This window comes from Panthera uncia, chromosome D1 (genome assembly GCF_023721935.1).
Source record: "Panthera uncia isolate 11264 chromosome D1, Puncia_PCG_1.0, whole genome shotgun sequence".
Lineage (NCBI taxonomy): Eukaryota > Metazoa > Chordata > Mammalia > Carnivora > Felidae > Panthera > Panthera uncia.
Genome location: NC_064808.1, coordinates 8,562,291 through 8,582,624, shown reverse-complemented (window position 1 = coordinate 8,582,624; position 20,334 = coordinate 8,562,291). Strand labels below are relative to the sequence as shown.

General features: G+C 56.4%; 1 protein-coding gene across 1 annotated transcript in view; it reads left to right on the top strand.

The window, feature by feature from the left end:
- Nucleotides 1-20,334, top strand: part of LOC125911228 (acyl-CoA 6-desaturase-like) — a 32,137-nt gene that overhangs the window by 10,599 nt on the left and 1,204 nt on the right. Inside the window, exons 3-9 of the mRNA XM_049614975.1 lie at nt 14-211; nt 337-438; nt 5,619-5,744; nt 13,593-13,653; nt 14,039-14,115; nt 19,622-19,732; nt 19,860-20,020. Of these exons, the coding sequence (XP_049470932.1) occupies nt 14-211; nt 337-438; nt 5,619-5,744; nt 13,593-13,653; nt 14,039-14,115; nt 19,622-19,732; nt 19,860-20,020 (836 nt within the window). The remainder of the gene's footprint in view (nt 1-13; nt 212-336; nt 439-5,618; nt 5,745-13,592; nt 13,654-14,038; nt 14,116-19,621; nt 19,733-19,859; nt 20,021-20,334) is intronic.

The following is a 20,334-nucleotide window of genomic DNA, read 5'->3' as shown; positions in this document are numbered from 1 at the left end:
TCTTGCTCAACAGTCCCAGATCACGGAGGACTTCCGGGCCCTGAGGAAGACCGCCGAGGATATGAACCTGTTTAAGAGCAACCACCTGTTCTTCCTCCTCCTCCTGGCCCACATCATTGCCATGGAGAGCATCGCCTGGTTCACCATCTTTTACTTTGGCAATGGCTGGATTCCAACCGTCATCACGGCCTTTGTCCTTGCTACCTCTCAGGTGACGTGTGACACCCTCACCGGTCACCGGAAGCCCCCGCCCCAACCGCCCCCCTCCCCCGCCTCCAGCTCACAGAGGCTGGTTACGGGTGAAAGCTGGCACTGTGAAAGCATCTCTCTCCCCAGGCCCAAGCTGGATGGCTGCAACACGATTATGGCCACCTGTCAGTCTACAAGAAGTCCACATGGAACCACTTCGTCCACAAGTTCATCATTGGCCACTTAAAGGTAAATACCAGCAGCCCTGGGCGTCCACCCGTCAGTCAGCGGTTGGCACGGCACCATCTCACTTTGTGGAAGCCAGGTCTCCTCTTGGATCAGTGGCCGTGGCCGCAGGGTAACGAGGCAGAGCCACCTGTGAGCAGTCTCTTCCCACCGGGCTGCTCTGGGCTCTGGGACTGAGCACATCCTGCATTTCTCTGGCCTTCCGAGCCTTGTCTCCATATTAAATTAGACCCACAAAACCAGCAAAAAAAAAAAAAAAACCCAGAGGTCAGGTGTATCCTGTATCCTGCTTTTGTATATTGACTCAATTGATTATATTGTTTACTCCTTATCTAAAGCCTTATCTAGTAAATTCCTTTTAATCTCAAAGGGAGATATTGTCATAGAAGTCTTTAGATAAGGGACATCAAATAGCATGATGATCAGCTGAGCCCAAGGGCCAGTGCTATTTATTTTTTATGAAAAAAAAATTTTTTTAATGTTTATTTACTTTGGAGAGAGACAGAGCATGAGCAGGGGAGGGGCAGAGAGAGAGGGAGACAGAGTCCGAAGCAGGCTCCAGGCTCTGAGCTGTCAGCCCCGACGTGGGGCTTGAACCCACAGTCATCGAGATCATGACCCGAGCCGAAGTAGGAGGCCCAGCTCACTGAGCCACCCAGGCACCCCGGGCCAGTGCTGTTTAAAGCTCATGAGTAAATAGGTCCTCCTTTCTCACCTCCTTGCTGATGAGGGGGTGTCCCCACAAAGCTTTACAGTGAGGCAAGTTCGGAAGAGGACAGGCTGGCCTTGCCTGTGACCTTGTGCTCATCTGATAGCCGTATGTCCTTGGTTTTGGAAATAAGTCCTTCCCAACTCATTCTGAAACAGATCATCCCCCACTCAGCCCTTCCCCAGCAGCCCCCAGCTGCTCCCTAAGAAAGGCTGTGTCCTAAACAATTCCATCCCTCCTCACCCTGGCGTGGGAAGAGCTATATGTGTGGATTAAGCATGTCCCCCTGCAACTCAGGCTGCACGGAGCCCTTGGCTTGTCGGCTGCGGGTCTGGTTGGGGGTGAACTGGCGACGAACTAGTAACGAGTTCCGCAACAGTTCGCCTGGCCCTGAGCCTGAAGGGGCCTGAGAACCTGGTTTCTTTCCAAACATTCAGGGGTGAAGGGAGAGGGTACGTATAGTGGAGCGCTTTGTTTTGTTTCATACTCTTTTCTGTTGGAGAAAACCCTCCTCTGTATTGGAAAGTAACAATTCACTCCCAACCGGTGTCAGCCCCACACGCTTAACAAAGGTGGGCCGGGCCGCCGGGTCCTGTTTCCAGACGCCGGGTGGGAGCCGGGAGGGAAGGCCTTTCCTGCCTGATGTCCCTCGGTCTTTGAAGGACCCTGGAGCCTCGCTCTTATGTCAGATGGAAGACGAGGCCAGGACAGAGGACATGAGTTTATGAAATCAGAACCCTGGCACAACGGGCAGAGGTCGGGGACGTGGGTTCCGCTCGTGCCTCGCCAGCCCTCCGCTAACCGTGTCCTTCCGGCTGTGTCTAGGCTAGTGGCACAGTCATGCAGTTCACCCCGGGGTGCTCTGGAGCCAGGAGGGTAACGGCTTGCCTGAAATCGCTCGGGTACCCTGTAGTCACACAGCGGCAGGCAAGTCTTGTAGGCCCAACTGTTCTTCTGGTCCCTTTGCTGGGAAAAAAGGGGGCTGGCTGCAGGGAGGTCCCCAAGTGCCCTGCCAACTTGGATGTTTTAGCACAAGCCTGTGAGGACGGAGAACGGCGGGCCGGGAGCCTCGAGGAGCTGGGACCTGATCCTTACTGGCACCCTGCTGTGCTCCAGGATTCCAGTGTGAGCTCCCCACATCCCGAGGGCCCCCTCTCCTTCAGCCCTGTCACTTCCAGTGGACAAGAGTTCTGAGCCATCACGCCTCTGTTGAAAACCCTTTATTTGTTATTTAAAAAAAAATTTTTTTTTTTAATGTTTATTTTTGAGTGACAGAGCGTGAGTCGGGGACGGGCAGAGAGAGAGGGAGAGACAGAATCCGAAGCAGGCTCCGGGCTCTGAGCTGTTGGCACAGAGCCCAACACGGGGCTCAAAGCCACGGGCCACGAGATCATGAGCTGAGCTGAAGTCAGACACTCAACCGACTGAGCCACCCAGGCACCCCTGTTTAAAACCCTTTAATCGGTACTCTGCATCTGGAGATGGAAACCAGAAAACTGGCAGCCTTTTCAGTACATCTCGGGCCACCAGGACTAGGGTTAAGGCGAGGGAGGCACTTGCCTCACGCACACAATTTCGGGGGACACCAAAAGACTCAGTAATCGACATTTGAATGTGTTTTTTAAAAAAACGAAATTAATGCAAAAAACTTGCCCGTGAACAAAATAGCAGCATTTTAAAGAAAGGTCAGGGCTGTGCTGAGCCATATTGGAACCTGAGACAAAAGGGAGGAAAGATGTGGGGCGGCACCTGGGTGGCTCAAGTCGGCTAAGCGTCTGACTCTTGATTTTGGCTCAGGTCATGATCTCGCAGTCCATGAGTTCGAGCCCCGCGTCGGGCTCTGTGCTGATGGCTTGGAGTCCGGGGCCTGCTTCAAGTTCTGTGTCTCCCTCTCTCTCTGCCCCTCCCCTGCTCGCGCTCTGTCTCCCTGTCTCTCTCTCTCAAAAATAAATAAACATTTAAAAAAATGAAAAATAAAGGGGTGCCTGGGTGGCTCAGTCGGTTGGGTGGCCGACTACAGCTCATGTCATGATCTCGCGGTCTGTGAGTTCGAGCCCCGCACCCTGCTCTATGCTGAGAGCTCAGCGCCTGGAGCCTGCTTCCGATTCTGTGTCTCCCTCTCTCTCTGCCCCTTTCCTGCTTGCTCTCTGGTCTCTCTCCTTCTCAAAAATAATAAACATTAAACAAATAATAATAAATTAAAAAAATAAAAAATGAAAAAAAAAGAAGAAAGTGAGGCAAACCAAAAGTAGATTCAGAAACTCTTGTTGATGCATTTGCTTGCTTCATTACAGCCAGGGGTACACGTTTTTCCTTTTCCCTCAGGCTCTGATATAGCTCAACCCCGGGATTACTGGCCTCGATCCTGGGTCTCCGACTCAACCAAAGGGCTTTTGGCTTCTGGAGCAGTCCACACTACCCCTTCCCCGACCCTCAAGGCCTGCCCCCAGCCTCCTCCCCTCTGTCTGGAAAGCACCTGTCACTCACTCTGCCAGGCCCTCTCCTGCCCAGCCTGCAGAGCGAGCCAGTCCCCTCCTCCTGCAGGTTTGCTTCTCTTCCTGGGCCCCATCTCAGTGTGCTAGGGTGCCTTCCTCTCCTTCCCTAGTCAGGGGCTTGCCTCTGGATCGCTCTGCCTAGTGAAGAATGGAAAAGAATCGCGGCAGGGGAACAGCAAGATCAAACAACATTTTGTCTCTGATCTGCCCAGAGAGTGAGATAGCTCTCGGGCAGTCGGTCACTGAGTCATCCCCGGTGGCGGTGGCGGGGGAGGGGGGGCGGTTTCACAGTTCAGCCTTCTTTCTTTCACTTACTTATTCATTCAACAAACATCGCTGGGTTGGTGTATCCTAAACATCATGGCTTGCTCCTCAATTTCTTTGTGCCAGAGACTTCTCCATATGACCTTCCCCAGGAGTTGGGTTCCTTCCTTCTGGCTGGAAAGGCGAATGTGTCATCTGATTATCTGATTTTCCAGTCCTCTGAACTCTCGCTCACTGTCTTCTTTTTTTTTTTTTTTTTTTTTTGGCTCTGATGGGTTTTGAGACTCACCTGCTCACAGGTCTCCACAAAGGCTACAGCTGCGGGTGGCTGTGCCAGCCCATGACTCTTAGTGTCCAGAGGTCGTGTGTGTGCCAAAAGTATCTTCCAAGTAAAATATTTGTTTTAGCAATGAGGCCTTTTTCAGATGGCCGGACCCTTGGCCAAAGAGTTGATTGATCATGGAGTAGTTCACCAGTAAAGAGACAATCATCAGGAAAGTCTTAATTTCCTTTTGTGGGCCACAGGGCAACTTTGGGGGATGGGCATGTCTCCAAAGTGTGGCAAGAGCTGGAGTTGGTGAGCCAGAACTTTCTGACCTTGCGGGACATCCTTACATAATGCTTCTTGTCTCCTGGAATCATGGTTTTATATTTACATATTAGAACTGGGAAGCTATTACCTGTTCCTGTTAGGGGTCATTTCTTAAATCCTCCTTCTGGCCTCCCGGGTGTGACCTCACCCCTCGGTACAGCAGCCTATCCGGCTGTCGGGTTGCCTCTTGCCAACGGCTTATGGTATGTGCTCAGATTTATGCAACCGTCGTTTGGGGGAGCATCTTCATCACTCCCAAAAGAAACCTCAAAGCTCGTGGCCACCCCCTCCCAACCCCCTCATCCCTCCCCCCCATCCCCAACCCCAGCCCTAGGCGACCACGGCTCCTTCTATGTCTAGATTCTCTATTCCAGACATTTCATATAAATGGAATCACGTACGTGGTCCTTTGTGTCTGCCTTCACCCACTTACCATGATGTTCTCAAGGTTCCCCCGCGTTGCAGCAGATATCCGTGCCTCACACCTTTTTGTGGCGTGGCCAAACGGTATCCCGCCATGCGGATCAACCACGTTTTATTTATCCAGCCTTCAGGCTGACGGACATTGGGTCGTTCCCACTTTTGGCTTCTTTTGAATAATGGGAACGTCGGTGTCCAATTTTGTGTGGCCGTGTTTTCATTTCTCTTGGGTACCTGCCTCGCAGTGGGATCCCGGGCCAAAGAGTAGAGACCACTTCTTACCGTCTCCTGAAACAGAAGTGTTTCTCCTTGTAGAACGTGGCAAGTGGGGGACATACAGAGGATGCGGGGGGTGGAGGCTCACACCTGGTGCTGGTAGAGTCCAGAGGCCACCCGACGCCTGCCAAGGCGCCCGCCTAGCACTAGCTGTCCTTGCCCGCCATCGCTGAAGGCGATGGGAAGACGGGCCTGGAGGGGTGGCGTGGCTTGGCTCCACCCAGAAGTCCTGGCCTCTGGGGCCGCCCAGCGCTCTGGACTTAGTACCGGCAGGACTGCATTCTGATGTTTGGGGGGTGGGGGGTGCCCAAGGCCCCGTGTATGATGGTGAAGTCAGCCCTGAGCACTGGCGCTCCTAAGAACTGGTCCCCGCCCCCCCCCCCCCCCCGCCAGACAACTGTGCCACTCACCCCGTCTTCCCCCGCAGGGCGCCTCCGCCAACTGGTGGAACCATCGTCACTTCCAGCATCACGCCAAGCCCAACATCTTCCACAAGGATCCGGATGTGAACATGCTGCATGTGTTTGTCCTGGGCGAATGGCAGCCCATTGAGGTACGATGAAGGGTCAGTGTCGACGTGGGAAGTGTTTGGCCCGAGGGGGAACCAGGGAAGGAATCCTGCGGGTTGAATAGACATCCAAACGCATCTGCATCTAATGCGTACGTGGAAACCTTTCCCGAATTACTCAAGCTGGAATTTCTGTGGCGTGGCCTCACGTACAAATAACGGATCAGCTCCTTATCGGTGTTAGGGGCCTCTCTCCCTCCTGTGGGCTGGGGGAGAATGCCTCCTGCCTTGTTTCTTCCTGGGGGCAAGGGAAACCTGATTCCGGTTTCGCAGGGAGGCACAGTCCCAGGGCTCGGGCGCGGTCCCCCAAGATCAGCTCAGGGAAGTCTTATTTGGAGAGTCAGTCCTCGATGCTGGGAGGGACCTTGGCCAACCCGCTTCACCATAGGTGACAAAGTGAGGCTCAGCGGAAGGAGGGGGTGTGTTCAGGATCACATGGGTTAGTGGCTAGTCTGGGACGAGGCCCCAGATCTGACAGCCAGGTCCTTTCCCTTCCACACTACCACACGGCCTTATTTTTATATTCGTTCCTTTTTTTTATTATAAATCTAGAACTTACCCATTACAAGCACTTAAGTGGTACAGAAATACACCAAGTGACAAAGCTAATCTCCTGTTACCTCTATTGTCCCCCTTTGCCCCAAAGATCATACCCCTGAGGGTGACCACTAATGACAACATAGCATATAAATTCTTCCAGATTTCTTTTTTAGAAACCAAGCTTAAAACTTAGACATTCTTGGGGCCCCTGGGTGGCTCGGTCGATTAAGTGTCTGACTCTTGATATCGGCTCAGATCTTGATCTCATAGTCATAGGATCGAGCCCCAAGTTGGGCTCCGGGCTGACAGTGTAGAGCCTGCTTGGGATTCTCTCTCCCTCTTTCCCTCTGCCCCTCCCCAACTCGTACTCGCTGGCATGTGTTCCCTCTCTCTCTCTCTCTCTCTCGTTCTTTCACTCTCAAAAATAAACTTTAGGGGTGCCTGGGTGGCTCGGCCTGTTAAACATCCAACTTCGGCTCAGGTCATGATCTCACAGTTCGTGGGTTTGAGCCCCGTGTCGGGCTCTGTGCTGACAGCTCGGAGCCTGGAGCCTGCTTTGGATTCTGTGTCTCCCTCTCTCTCTGCCCCTCCCCTGCTCACACTCTGTCTCTCTGTCTCTCTCTCTCTCTCTCAAAAATAAATAAATGTTTAAAATAATAAGAAAGAAAGAAAGAAAGAAGGGAAGAAAGAAAGTTAAAAAAAAAAAAAACGACAAAGTAAACAACCTTAGACATTCTATCCTGCCCCTTGCCACCTTACCAAACATGGACCCCTTTCTGGGAGTCCCAGGTGCATCAGCCTTTGCTGGGGTCTGGCCAGTGCTCTGGTGTATTTCTATACCATAACATAACCCATGCTATTTTATAAGACAGGAAAATACATTACTAATTCTCAACTTCTCTTCTCTAGGGTTTAATTTACAAAAAAAAAAAAAAAAATCTACATATGCTTTGCTGTTTGTAAATATGGTGGTGAGATGAGTTTAGGATATTTTTTCGTTGCTCTTGTACAACTCGTAAGCGTCACGCTGCCGTGCACAGAGTAGGGACTCCGTAAGCATTTGTCAAGAGAGGCGCATCAAGGAAGGAGAGGGGCCTGGGATTCCCAGCGGTGCTGTGGTGTTCCCGACGATATTGGCATCCAAGCATTGGAACAAGGAATGGAGAGAGCCTGTTCCTCCAGTTCTGGCTCTTACCCTGTCTTTCCCATTTCAGTTCCACCCAAGAGAACATCTGAGCAGAAACATGGGTTTTCCGTGGCCTTGTCAATGCAGAGGAAATTAGCCAAAATTCAGTGCTTTGGAAGCGAGGAGCCTCTCTGGCCAGGCAGGGATTATATTCTCTGCCGAAGCACAAGCTTGCCCTGTTTCTTCTAGGAAACAGTTTGCTAGCTTTGATGTGAGGTGTCCGGATAGCGGGGCCGACGAACTTGGGGCCTCGATGAGTGAGGACAAAGGCTTCCCTTTCTCCCTGAGGCTTCATGTGGTAGAGTCGTCGGCTGTCCTGCCAGATGCTCTCTGTGTCCCTAACAACACAAATCCAGTCTCACCAGCTCTGCTGGCAGGAAGCCTTCTTTCCTCTCCGTGTGGTGGCCAGGGAAACCTCTTTCAACATCTCGTCTCCGTAGACACTTCTGGAACGCCAGCTTTGGGGCAGGTGCTGGGGAGGGAAGGTTCGGGGATCTGGTTATCGGATGGCCGGTAGCATTTGAGAGACCACAGCCGGGGCCGCAGGGGCTCTGTGGAAATCCTCTGCTTTGACCCACGTGTCGAGGGAAAGGCCAGATGTCTGCTGGGTTCCTGACCCAACCGTGCCCCGGTGTCCATAGGACCCTGCTGTCCTGGAAGGGACCCTGGTGACCATGGGTCTGATGACATTGTCTCAGGCCGGGCCCACATACCACACACCCCACACACCTCAGGGCCAGCCACCTGGCCCCAGATGGCCAGGTCTCAAGGTCTCTCTCTTTTTTTTTTTTTTTTTAACGTTTATTCCTTTATTTTGAGAGAGAGGAAGTGGGGGAGGGGTAGAGAGAGAGTCCCAAGCAGGCTCTGAGAACTCACGACCTCACAAACCGTGAGATCATGACCCGAGCCAAAAATCGAGTCAGAAGCTTAATCCACTGAGCCACCCAGGCGCCCCCAGGCCTTGGGATCTTGAGAAAGCCTCTGGCCTCCAGAGCAAGGAGGCCAGGGCTCTTATCTCCAGGCCCCGATAAACAGACCGGCTCCAAAGGGCTGCCCGGCGCGCAGAAAGGTGAGCAGGGTGGGCCTCTTAGTTATCTGCCTTCTGGTCTTCTTTATGACTTTCAGGAGGATTTTGTTCGTTTTATGTAGCAAGATGTATTCATTTCTTCCCCTCCTGCAGATTCCTTTCATTTCTTTTATGCTTTGAAAGTTCTTAAAAAAAAAAAAAAAAAAGATTTTAAGTAATCTCTACACCCCATGTGGGGTTTGAACTCACAACCTCAAAATCAAGAGTCGCACACTTTACCGACTGAGCCGGGCAGGCGCCCCAAGGAAGTCCTTCGTACATATTATTTTCAGCGTCTTACGGCTTCACTTTGAATTATTTTAACTTTGGCCGAAGAGGCTGTGCGTAAGGCTGGCGTCCTCCCTCCGCAGTTGTCTGGAGTCAGCCAGTTTTTTCTAGCACCACCCCTGTCAGCGCGCAAGGCCCTTCCCATGTGGCGACGACGGAGCGGGGTAGGGGGGGCTCCCCCCAAGCCCTGCGCCTGGGCTGGGCTGTCTGGCCTCAGGCAGGACACCGTCTGCACGACTTGGGCGGCCCTCCATCCACCCTAGGCCCCTAATAACTTACCGTAAGCTCGTTAGCGGACTGACGTTCCGTTCCTGGGAAGAATTGACATCCTCGTACTCGATCTTTCCATCCAGCAGTGAGGCGTCTTTCTCCGACTGCTCAAGCCTCTTTTTATTTCTCGTAGACTTTTCTTTATATGTCTCATGGGTGGTTCTTGTTCAATTTCATGCTGGATATTTTCCATTTTTGTTATTGGGGTTTCGCCAGGGGTCAGGGAAGCTGTTGATATTTGATTGTCATCTTAGGTCCAGCTGGTTGTCCACTCAGTCCTCTTTGGGGTTTTTGGTGGGTTTTTTTTTTTTTTTTTTTGGCTTTTTAAAAAATGTTTATTTCTTTATTTTGAGAGAGAGAACAGGAGAAGGGCAGAGAGAGAGGGAGAGAGAATCCCGAGCGGACTCCGTGCCGTCGTCCGCAGACCCCAACGTGGCGTGGGGGGGGGGGGGTGTGTGGTTGGATCCCACAAACCGTGAGATCATGACCTGAGCCGAAATCAAATGTCGGACGCATAACTGACTGAGCCACCGTGGCGCCCCCCTCAGGCCTCTTTGTGATTTGAGTTATTTCAGCTGCTTGTTCTGAGTTTCCTGGGTAGACAATTCTATCCTTGGAAATAATGAAGATTTACTCTTTCTAATAGCTCCACACTCTTGTTTCTGGTTTGGGTTTTCTGACATTACTGGAACTTCCAGAACAGAGTTAAATAGCGGTGATGTCAGGGGCAGCCTTCGCTCAGCCATTTGTCTATCTGTCGCATCCCGAGGGGAACGGTGAGGCCATTATCCCGGTGGCGCTGTAAGAGGGCTTTCAGAAGCCATGAGTGTCTGTGCCTCCCCACCCAACATCCTCCTTTTCCGCCCATCTGGGACGGGGATGCTCTCCCGGCCCCGCCGCCTGTCTGCACCTGCCCCTCCAGGGAGACCTTTGTGAACGGGCCGAGTGACCAGCCCTCCCTTGGAACAACCACGGCCCTCCTCTCGGGCCCACGGACCGGGGTCTTGCCATGCTGTGCATGCCCAGTGTGGCCACGTAGCTCATTTCTCTCTGTGAGTTTGCAGGTTCCCAGAGGCGGGGACTGGGCTTGGTGACAGCTCCCCTCCCCCAACCCTGAACGGACAAGGAAGGCCCTTGTTGTTCCTCAGACATTTTGTTCCAAAGCTGAAAAGTCCCCCGCACACGCCCCTGGCACCCACTCAGCCTGTAAGCCAAGCCTGGCCCGTGGTCTGCGGAGGGGCTGGGCACGGGACAGTCAGCCCAGCCTGGGCAAAGCGGTAGGGACCTCCGGGAAGCCAGGCCACCAGAGCTGGCAGGGCTCCCCCTGCCCCTGCTTTTGTCCCCTAGGAGCCTCAGCTCGGGAATGCGTCAAAGGGAGCCCTGTGTGTGCCACCGTTTTGTCCTCTAGACCACAGGAGGCCACCTGGCCTGAGTGAAAGCACCCTCTGTCTTCTCTGCATCTCACTTATGACAGCCCTGCCACCTGAGCTTTCTCCCTCCGTGTGACAAGGATTCTCCTGGAGGAGAGGAGGTGTGGGGGTCCTCCAGGCCCCGCACCCACTATGGGGGGGTTGCGGAGAGCAGACCCTGACTGAGTCGTGCGCCTAGCATCGGCCGAACACGGCATGCGACATATCGCTTAATCTTTGCTTAACCACGAGGCAGGAGCCCTCATCGTGCCCATTTCACAGATGGAAGAGCTAAGGCCAAGAGACCTGAAATAACTCGCTCGAGGTTGTAGCTAGAAAAGGCAGCAGCAGCATCCAAACCCAGGCTGTCCTGCCCCTAGGCCAGCGCTCCTGGGTCCTGCCAGAACCTGCCCAAGGTACCACCTGCTGGACATTAGGAAATGAGCTTGTGGGGCCACCCCAGCTCTCTGATGAGTTGAGATGCAGGGAGCAGGCACCTCCTCCCAGCTTCGTACGTTCTGACGCCCTCTGCCTGCCTCCCCTGAGCCTGGTGCCCTACACGGCTAGATGCTGGCAATGAGCTGAGCCCGCAATTCAGGCACACATCGCCAGACCGGGCGTGCACTCTCTGGTTGTCAGAGGGCCAGCCTTACCCTGCCAGATGGCCCTGCCCCTGCTCCAGCTGATGTCACCGAGATGGGAACGTGCAGTGATGTGCGGTGACGTTTTGTTGTGTCACTGCACGCCACACGTGTAGCTGTGACGACAGTTCATGGTTCCATTCGTGGTCCCAAAGTCCCATTATATCTGCTTCATGTGCTGGTCCCTCAACAGCCCTGGGATGTGCCCATCAGACCCCCCCTCGATGAGTGAGGAGCCCCAAGCTCATGACAGGGCAGGGGAGGGTGTGTGTGAAGCAATTTGCTCAAATACTGAATTGTTTCCGAATCCCGAGCCCCTGCCTCCCTAAGCCTGGGGACACAAGGTCTGACAGGGAGGCCCACCGCTGCCCAAGGGACAGCCGGGCAGGGGGCCAGGGACCCAGCAGCGCCTGTGGGACAGTCTGCAGCATGGGGGTGGGGCACCCACGGGAGCCAGTGGGAGCTGGGGGAGCGGCAGCCCATGTGATCTCTGTCACTCCCCAGAGGCCACCAGAAAGCGATGAAAACAGTGGCTTGCTACAGAAACGCAACGTCAGCTGAATTCCCTGGTGCCACCCCTAAGTCTTTCTATGGGGACCTTCTGGTCTACCCACCTGGCGGGCCTGCCTTAAGGGTCACTTCCCGAGTGGAGTCTAACTAGCCCGAGAGGGTCCTCCGGGCCTAGGGCCACCTCCTGGGATGACCTGTGGGGCCGAGATGTGATCGGAAGGGCCCCTGTCCAGGGCCGAGAAGCCTGCAGACTCAGGCTGGGCCTGTGGGCCCATTTCCTGGCTTCTAGGAGGAGGTTAGAACAGGATCCAGCGGCCCCTTCTGTAGGCTCTCCGGAACCCTGGACCACAGCATTCTTCCCCCACCTGTCAACTGGCCGCTGAGGAACCTTCGAAGGCTGCCTCTGAAGCTTCCTTGGCTGGGACCTCTCCGAGGCCAGCCGCAGCCCTGGCCTTAGTGACCGTCCTCGTGTAAATGGCCACACTTTCTGGGGATGAGCGAGACCCTTGCCAAGGCACAGGAGGCCACACGGAACAAAGGGGTCACTTCTAGTGGTGCTTCAGCCAGATGTGTCATGACCAGGGCCCCTGGTGCCAAGACGCCAGTCCTGGGGACAGTCTGGGCTTCCTTCCCACCAGGGCCCCTTCTTTCAAGAGTCATGGGCCCTGCCTGTGAGCTTGACGGTCACTTTCCTCTCTCTCACCTGGAGATGGGGGCATTGGATGGCCAATATCCAGGGTCTCACCATCTGTAATGTGCTCTCCTCTCCTGACTGCAGTAAATAGGAATGATCGCCTTCCTCTGAAGGTGGATGGATCCAGGGAAGGGTGGATGAGGGCCAGTGTCCCAGGGGCCAGCACCTGGCATTTATGCCCATGTTCTCATTGGCTCCTCTTAACGAACAGTGATTTGGGTGCCGAACAGGGCTCAGAGAGACTAAGTGATCTGTGCAGGTCTAAGCCCAGCCTCCCTGTGTGGCCCTTCAGCATCGGCACCAGGAGCAGGGGGCCACTCTCTGAGCATCACCTTACAGTCTCAGTCCCCAAGGAGCGAGGTGGGCCGGTCTCCAGAGGACTGGACCCTAGAATTAAAGGGCTCCAGGGACCCTGTGGGGCAGTGGCTCCCCTACCGGCTCGTGCTCAGCACGACCGAAGCAGCTATGTGCCCAGGCCCCAGCGTGGCCCTCCTCGTTCGGAGTGTCTGGGCGTCAGGGTGCCCTGGCTGGGACCAGGTGGCTAGGCGTGGCCTCCCTGGCCTGCCGGCACCCTGAACAGAAAAGCATCCTCCTGGGGAAAGTGATTAGCTTTTGAAAATTGCAGGAGGCTCCAGGGAAGGAGCTGCTCCCACCCCGGTGACTGTTAACAATTCCCCTGGCCCTTACCTGGGTTCTCCCGGCTGCGGCGGGCTCTGGGGAGCTCCCCGGGATGCCCCGAGAGCTTTTCTCGCCCTCAAAGGGGTGGAGGCTGTCCAAGGAGCTCCCTCTGTGGGTCCCCATGTGAGTCATTCATTTGCTCACTCACTCCACAAACATTCGTTTAGGGCTTGCCATGTGGACTCCGAGTCAGCTTTCTTGGGCCAGATCCCAGCTGGGCCCATTTTCCGTGTGGCCTTGGGCAATGATTTGACCCAGGTGCTCAGAAGCACCAGCCTCCTGGGCTGGCAGAGGCGTGGGTGAGCTCAGGCCTGCACGGGGTGAAGCTTGGGGTAGGCACCCTCAGCCCGGGCGAACCCGAGGAAACGGTGGCCACTGTTCGCCGGGGCAGCCAGGAGCCCCGAGGGCCAGAGGGGCTCAGCTTTGGGGGCCCAGGGTGCAGACTGACAGGAGAGGGGCGGTGGCCGCCGAGCGGTGGCGGCGGGGGGGGGGGGCACGGGCGGCCGGAGCCTGGGGGTGATGGGTGCTCATGCTCTCTCTGCTCCCCTCAGTACGGCAAGAAGAAGCTGAAATACCTACCTTACAATCACCAGCACGAGTACTTCTTCCTGAGTGAGTGCCGGGGCGCACCCCACAACCACACCCCACAAGGGCCATCTATCTGCTCTCGCCCGACACCCCTTCGGACCCAGAAATCGCCCCCAAGCCTGTTAGAGCAGAAGGGGCCCCGGCAGTAAACGGCATCCCCAGCAGACGGCACCTGGCCCGTGATACGGATGGGGCACAGACCCAGGGTCCTGCACTCGGTGGGGGGGGGGGGGGCCCAGATGGGGGGGGGGGGGGGGGGGGGGGTGTGGGGCGTCTGCTCCACCTCTGCTCCTCGGGCACAGGTCGCCACCTCTGCCTGTGAGCTGAAGGGCTGGGCCCCCCATCCAGGGCTCAGCCCGACTCCCGCCCCGGACCGTCCAGGCTCTGAGCACCTCTGTTCTCCCCGCAGTCGGGCCACCACTGCTCATCCCTGTGTACTTCCAGTACCAGATCATCATGACCATGATCGCACGCAGAGACTGGGTGGTGAGTCAAGGGGTACAGCTGGCCAAGGGTGTGGGGGGCACACAGGGGCAGGTGGGCCCAGGGGACTGCCCTGTCCCCCCTTGGGAGGGGGGGCTGTCTTGTCACTCTCAGGAAAGGACCTCCTTTGAGGCTCCCAGGAACCGAGGAGACCACAGCGCCCCAGCCTCACACATTTCCCCCCTACACACACACACACACACACACACACACACACACACAGTGGGGGCAGTGGGAGGCCACCACCTTTGCAGAGCTCCCTCGGAAAGTTCCCAAAGGCGACGTGATGACAGCCAGACTCGGGCCACCTGTCCACCGCTCCAGCCACTGCCTCCCGTGCAGCCCCGAGACCCCGTGAGCCAGGGCACACCATGCTCCGCGTGGTGAACGGAGAGCCGCCGGGCGCTGGCTCAGATGACAGGTGCATCCGGTTGCTACGGCCGTGCAAGAAAGGAGCACAGAGTGGCAGCTGTGTCCCACCACAGAGGGGTCGCTCTCGCAGTTCTGGGGGCTAGCAGCCAGAGGTGAGGTGTTGGGGATGTAGATCCTTCCGAGGGCTGTTAGGGAGGACCTGGTCCCAGCCAGTCTCCTTGGCCTGTGGATAGCCGGGTCCCCTGTGGGTGTCTCTCATCGTCTTCCCTGTATGCACCTGTATCTGTGTCCAGATTCCCCTTGGCGAAGAACGCCGGTCACAGTGAATGAGGGCCCACCCTGTGGACCCCAGCTTAGCTGATGACATTTGCAGCGACCCTAGCTCCAGACAAGCTCACGGGAGGCCCTGGGAGCAGGGTTTCAACGTACGCATTTTAGGGGGACACAATCCAGCCTGTCACATCGGGCTTGGCAGAATCTCCAGATTCTGTGTCCAGAGAGAGCCGTCCAGCGCGGCCCATGCCCCGGCCGTTGGCTTTACGTAGAGTGCAGGCGTGATTCTATGTACAAGGTTGATAGAATGACCCAGATGGAGCCATCCCCACTGGCAGAGCCTTGCCTGTGGCAGAGCGTGGCTCCCTGGGGCTGGGACGGGGCCCCTGCCCTGAAGGCCAAGTGGAGCTGCACGTAGGTATTGCTGGTCTTTTTTTTTTTTTTTTTTTAACCCAGTTTCATAAATGAGAATATTGAGACTCTGAGAGTTTGGGACTTGCCCAGGATGACACCAAGCGGAGGGCGGGGGGGGGGGGGGTCTGGCACTAGAACCCAGGCCCTGTGCTCTCCCTTTACATCAGCCCCCAGTCTCCCAGTCTCTCTCAAATACTACCTCCTGTTTCTATAGCATTTGAACGGCTTCCGAGTACTTTGCCTTAACCTCTCTCGTTGAAATTGTGGGACAGGGGCCATGCCTGTTGATTCTGCTAAGGTCCAGGGCTGGGACCCAGGAGGCGTTGGGGTGGTCCGGGAGGCAGTAGATTCTGGAAGTCTCTGCCAGTCCTGTGTTGGCAGAACCCGTACCACCCGCTTCTGGGACATGATATTTTTCCGGAAGCGAGCGTTTCATCAGTACTTACCGTGTTCCAGGAACAGTTCAGCACGGCCACCTACATTATGTTTTACCCTGGTTTATGAGTTAAATGGCACAGGCTGGAGGATGGGAGTTTCTGGGTCAGTTAAACCGTGGGAATTTGAACCCACACCTCCCGCCTGCGGAAACTGCTGTTTCCCCTGGGGACCCCGGGCTCTGGAAGGGATCACACAGCTGAAAAGGAACTTGAGCCCTGCCGTGTGGGGTTTCGCGGTGCTGCTGGAGGTATTTTTTTTTTAAGTCTATTTATTTATTTTGAGAGAGGGGCAGGGGAGGGGCAGAGAGAGAGAGAGAGAGAAAGAGAGAGAGAATCCCAAGCAGGCTCCGTGCTGTCAGCACAGAGCCCGGTGCTGTCAGCACAGAGCCCGATGTGGGGCCTGAACTCACCAACCATGAGATCATGACCTGAGCTGAAATCAAGAGTCGGACACTTAACCAACTGAGCCACCCAGGCACCCCAGCTACTGGGGGTATTTTAACCAGCTTTCATGGCAGATGACTCCTGCCTGAATATTTCCTTTTTTTTTTACCGTCCTTGTTCCCCAAGGGACAAAGTACTTGATAAGGACACCAGGAAAGGAAATGAGGCTACGTGCCTCAATGGGATCAGGTGGCAGAACCAGGGGAATATGATAGGACCCCTCAGGGCCCTGCCCTTGCCCCTGCTGGGGAGTTGGGTTCAAGCTGGGTGAGAGGGACCAGCCTCCAGCCTCGGGCTCCTTCTACAAAACAGGAGCTGACTGCGGTCAGGTCCGGTGCTGGGGATTCAGGGCAGTTAAGATCCAGGGCCACGCCTGGGGTCCATGACTGCACAGGGCATGGGACAGACATGTGTCCTGCAGGGGCTTGGGGCAGTGGCTTGGGGCAGTGGTCTGCCGCAGGAGCGGTTCTGCTGGGCCAGCTGGCAATATCTGGAGACATTTTTGGTGGTCACAACTCGGGGGAGACAGTGCGACTGGCATCTGGTGGGCATCTAGCCGGGGACGCTGCTAAACGTCCTGTCATGCACGGGACAGACAGGCCCCTGCGGTGGAGATTTAGCCCCAAAGGCGGTCGGTCGTGTAGAGGATGAGAAATCCTGGCCTGGAGGGGAGGGCTTGAGACACTGTCAGTCAGAGCTTCAAGGAGAGAGGTGTTTACTCTCCGGCAATGTTGCCCGTCACCATATCCTGGAGGTTCTGGGTCCGACGCCACGAGCCACTCTCTCCTGAGATTCTCTCCGTCTGCGTCTGCATCCTACCTCTGCTGGTTCTCCTCCCTGTGCTTCCCGGCCCCTGACACCAGTGGTCCTGTGGTCATGTGTCCCTCTGCACAAAAAGAAAGAAGCACGCACCTCATTCATATACATGTACTTTCTTTTTTTTTTTTAATTTTTAAAAAGTGTTTATTCATTTTTGAGAGACAGACAGTGCGCTAGTCGGGGAGGGGCCGAGGGAGAGGGAGACGCAGACTCCGAAGCAGGCCCCAGGCTCCGAGCTGTCAGCACAGAGCCCCACGCGGGGCTCGGACCCACGAACCGCGAGATCATGACCTGAGCCCAAGTCGGACGCTTAATGGACTGAGCCGCCCAGGCAACCCCAATATACACATACTTTCTACTGTACCACGAACACACACAAGAGATGAAAATCAACGTGATGGAAAAGTTGGAGCAGAACTCGGAATGCTCACTTCTCCCACCGCCTTCAAGACCCCTCACTGGATCCCAAGGTCGTGCCCTCCTGGCCTCCCAGCTGCTCCCCTCTGCCTTTCCTGCTCAGCCGATGGCACCAGTGCAGGGACCAGCCGGGATTCCTCACGACCAACCAGTCCTCAGATGCACCTGCCTCCACCTCCTAAATCGTTCTGGAATCTGTATCTCCTCCTTGGGACTGGGGGCCCTGCTTCGAGTCTCCATCATTTCCTGTCTCAGCTACCGAAATAACCTAATCCCTCCATCTCCAGTTGGCAGGGATCTATTTTAAGATTCAAATGGGACTGTGTTCTTCTGATGTGTAAACCTCTCAGGAGTTTTCTGTTGCCCGAGAGGTAGAAGTCAGTGTCCCAAGGCAGACGGGACCTGGTGTTGTCTCCCGCCCCCACGGCGAGCACTTGGGCTGTAGCACATGGGACGTAAGATCTGCATATAAACCCAGCCCCTGCCCCCCGCTCACCTCCCCACCCCCGCGCACCCCACCATCTCTCCTGTCTGGGCTTTTTTTCGTATCGTCGCCTTTCTGCAAATGTCTCCTACAGTTCTTTGCTTGGCTGCCCTCTGGTTTGTCCCAGCCCAGCTCAGGCACCTGCCTCCTAAGGAAGGCCTTTCCTAAATCCGAGGATCGTGTCAGGACCCCACCCAGTGCTCCCCATTGCTTCTGTCACCTTCCATCCAGACGCGGGGCTCGTGAAGGACCTCCTTTTGCTCCTAGCACCCAACTCAGCCTCTGATAGAGAGGAGGCATTCAAGGAGGAGCCTGGCCGGACTGGGTGGCTCAGTCGGTTGAGCATTTGGCTTCAGCTCAGGTCATGATCTGGCGGTTCGTGAGTTCAAGTCCCGCGTCGGGCTCTGGGCTGACAGCTCAGAGCCCGGAGCCTGCCTCAGATTCTGTGTCTCCCTCTCTCTCTGCCCCTGCCCTGCTTGCACTCTGTCTCTCTCAAAAATAAACATTACAACGACAACAACAATCGTCAGATATAGGATGAGTTGGCCAAGTAGACAAGGGGAGAAGGAGCCTCCAGGTGGGTGCAGCCTGGACGCAGACCCTGAGCTAGGTCGAGAGACTGGCTGCATGAGGAGGCCAGGTCGGTGGGCAGGCATGTGAAGGGCCCATGCGCCCTACCCAGAGGCTAGGGTTTATCCTTTATCTAGTGGGGGACGGGGCGAGTGGTGGCTTTGGGGGTGGCAGTGTCATGATCCAAGTTGCGTGTTAGGAAGATCTCCGTGGTGACAGTGTGCAGGGACTGGATTGGAGTCGTTCAGAGCTTATACTTGTAGGCTTCACTTACTGTTGTAATACGTGGTCAACCCATGTCCAACCTCGGTGGGAGGTTCTCTCCCTGTCCCGCAGATGAGGACACAGAGGCACAGCTGGATGAGTCACCCACAGCTATACAGAGCCAATGGTGGAGATGGGACTCACACAGGCAGCCCCACTTAGAGGCCGTGCTGAGTCTCTGGAGAGGAAAAGTGATGGGGGAGAGCAAACAGTGCAAAGGCCCTGGGGCCGGAATAAGCTGGGTCAGGGTGGCTGGAGAGAGAGTGGTCCCTGATCCTGCAGAGCTCTGCGGAGGTTCTGCTCAGGGCTGAGAAGGTGGCTCTGGTTGCCATGGTGCACGAGGAGAAGCAGGAGACCGATGGGAGGCATGCGGACTCGGGTCGGGTTGCAGCGAGGCAGTGGAGAGAGAGGGACCCGTTCCACAGAGGGCCTACCCGTGGGGCTGCCGTGGAGGGTAGAGCAGTGGGGACAGCCGAGGGAGGCACTTGCCCAGTGACAGAAGACAAGCAAGCTTGTGATGCTGTTGTCACCTTGGCGAGGGGCAGGCCGGGAGAGGGGGCAGGAGGAGAATCAAGTGTGTGGAGAGGACCAGCAGAGTCAGAGGCTGCTGGGAGAGCCTTTCCGTGGAGGACGGACGGTGTCGCTGGTCTTTGTCCTGCAAGGAAGGAGATCCCGGGTCCCAATGGGAGGACACGGCTGAAGGGCAGCTGTGGGGGGCATTATATGCACCTTCAGAATCCCCGGGACCAGAAAGGGGCTGTTCCTTGGCTGGCGTCTCCTGGTCCCCGCCCTGTTTCTTTCCCTGAAGCAAAGCACCCAGCCCCCTCCTGCTGCACACACATTCAGCATTTCCCCGGAAACAAAGACGGCCACCAGCCCTGTGCGGGCCTGGTGCCCCATGTCCTGAGGCCACCTTTGCCTAGTGCGGCGCGTGAGGGGCTGTGGGCACACGTGTGGTCAGGATGCGGCGCCCGGGAGGACGGCTGTCCCACATCTAATCTTGTTCTCTGTGCAGGACTTGGCCTGGGCCGTCAGCTATTATGCTCGCTTCTTGCTCACCTACAGCCCTTTCTATGGCATCCTGGGGGCCGTCCTTTTCCTCAACTTCATCAGGTACCTGAGCTTGGCCTTGACAGGGCTTTGACACGGGGGGGGGGGGGGGGGGGGGGGGGGGGGGGGGCCGGGCCCCCCCCCCCCCCCCCCCCCCCCCCCCCCCCGAGGCCCACCCCTCCCTCTCGCACGGCCCTGCCTAGAGACCTCAGCCCTCCCAGTGGGAGGCCACAGGCAGCCCCAGGGAGGCCCCACCGGGCGCACGGGGCAGCCAAGTTCTGGAGGCCGGGAAATGGACCCGCACACGCTGTGGGGCCCCGGTGACCAGCTCCGCTGCCCTCACCTGGCTGCTGAACCAGTCACGGTAAGGCTCGCAGTCGATCTCCATGACGATGTGGTTCATCTGCGTGACCCACACAAACCAGTGGCTCTCCAGGAACCTGGAAGACAGTCTGGCTCAGCGCAGGAGCCACGGAGTCTTGCTGCCCGGGGGGCCCAGCCATGGCAGGAACAGAGCCTCTCCCCTAGCCACAGACGGCCCGGGGCAGGGGCGGGGGCGGGGGGCGAGCCACGGCCCTGGCCGAGGCGCCACGTCGTGAGGCCCAGGGCAGGAAGTGGGGAGCTCTGAGCCCTTCCGCACGGGACCCCCCCCCCCCCCCCCCCCCCCCCCCCCCCCCC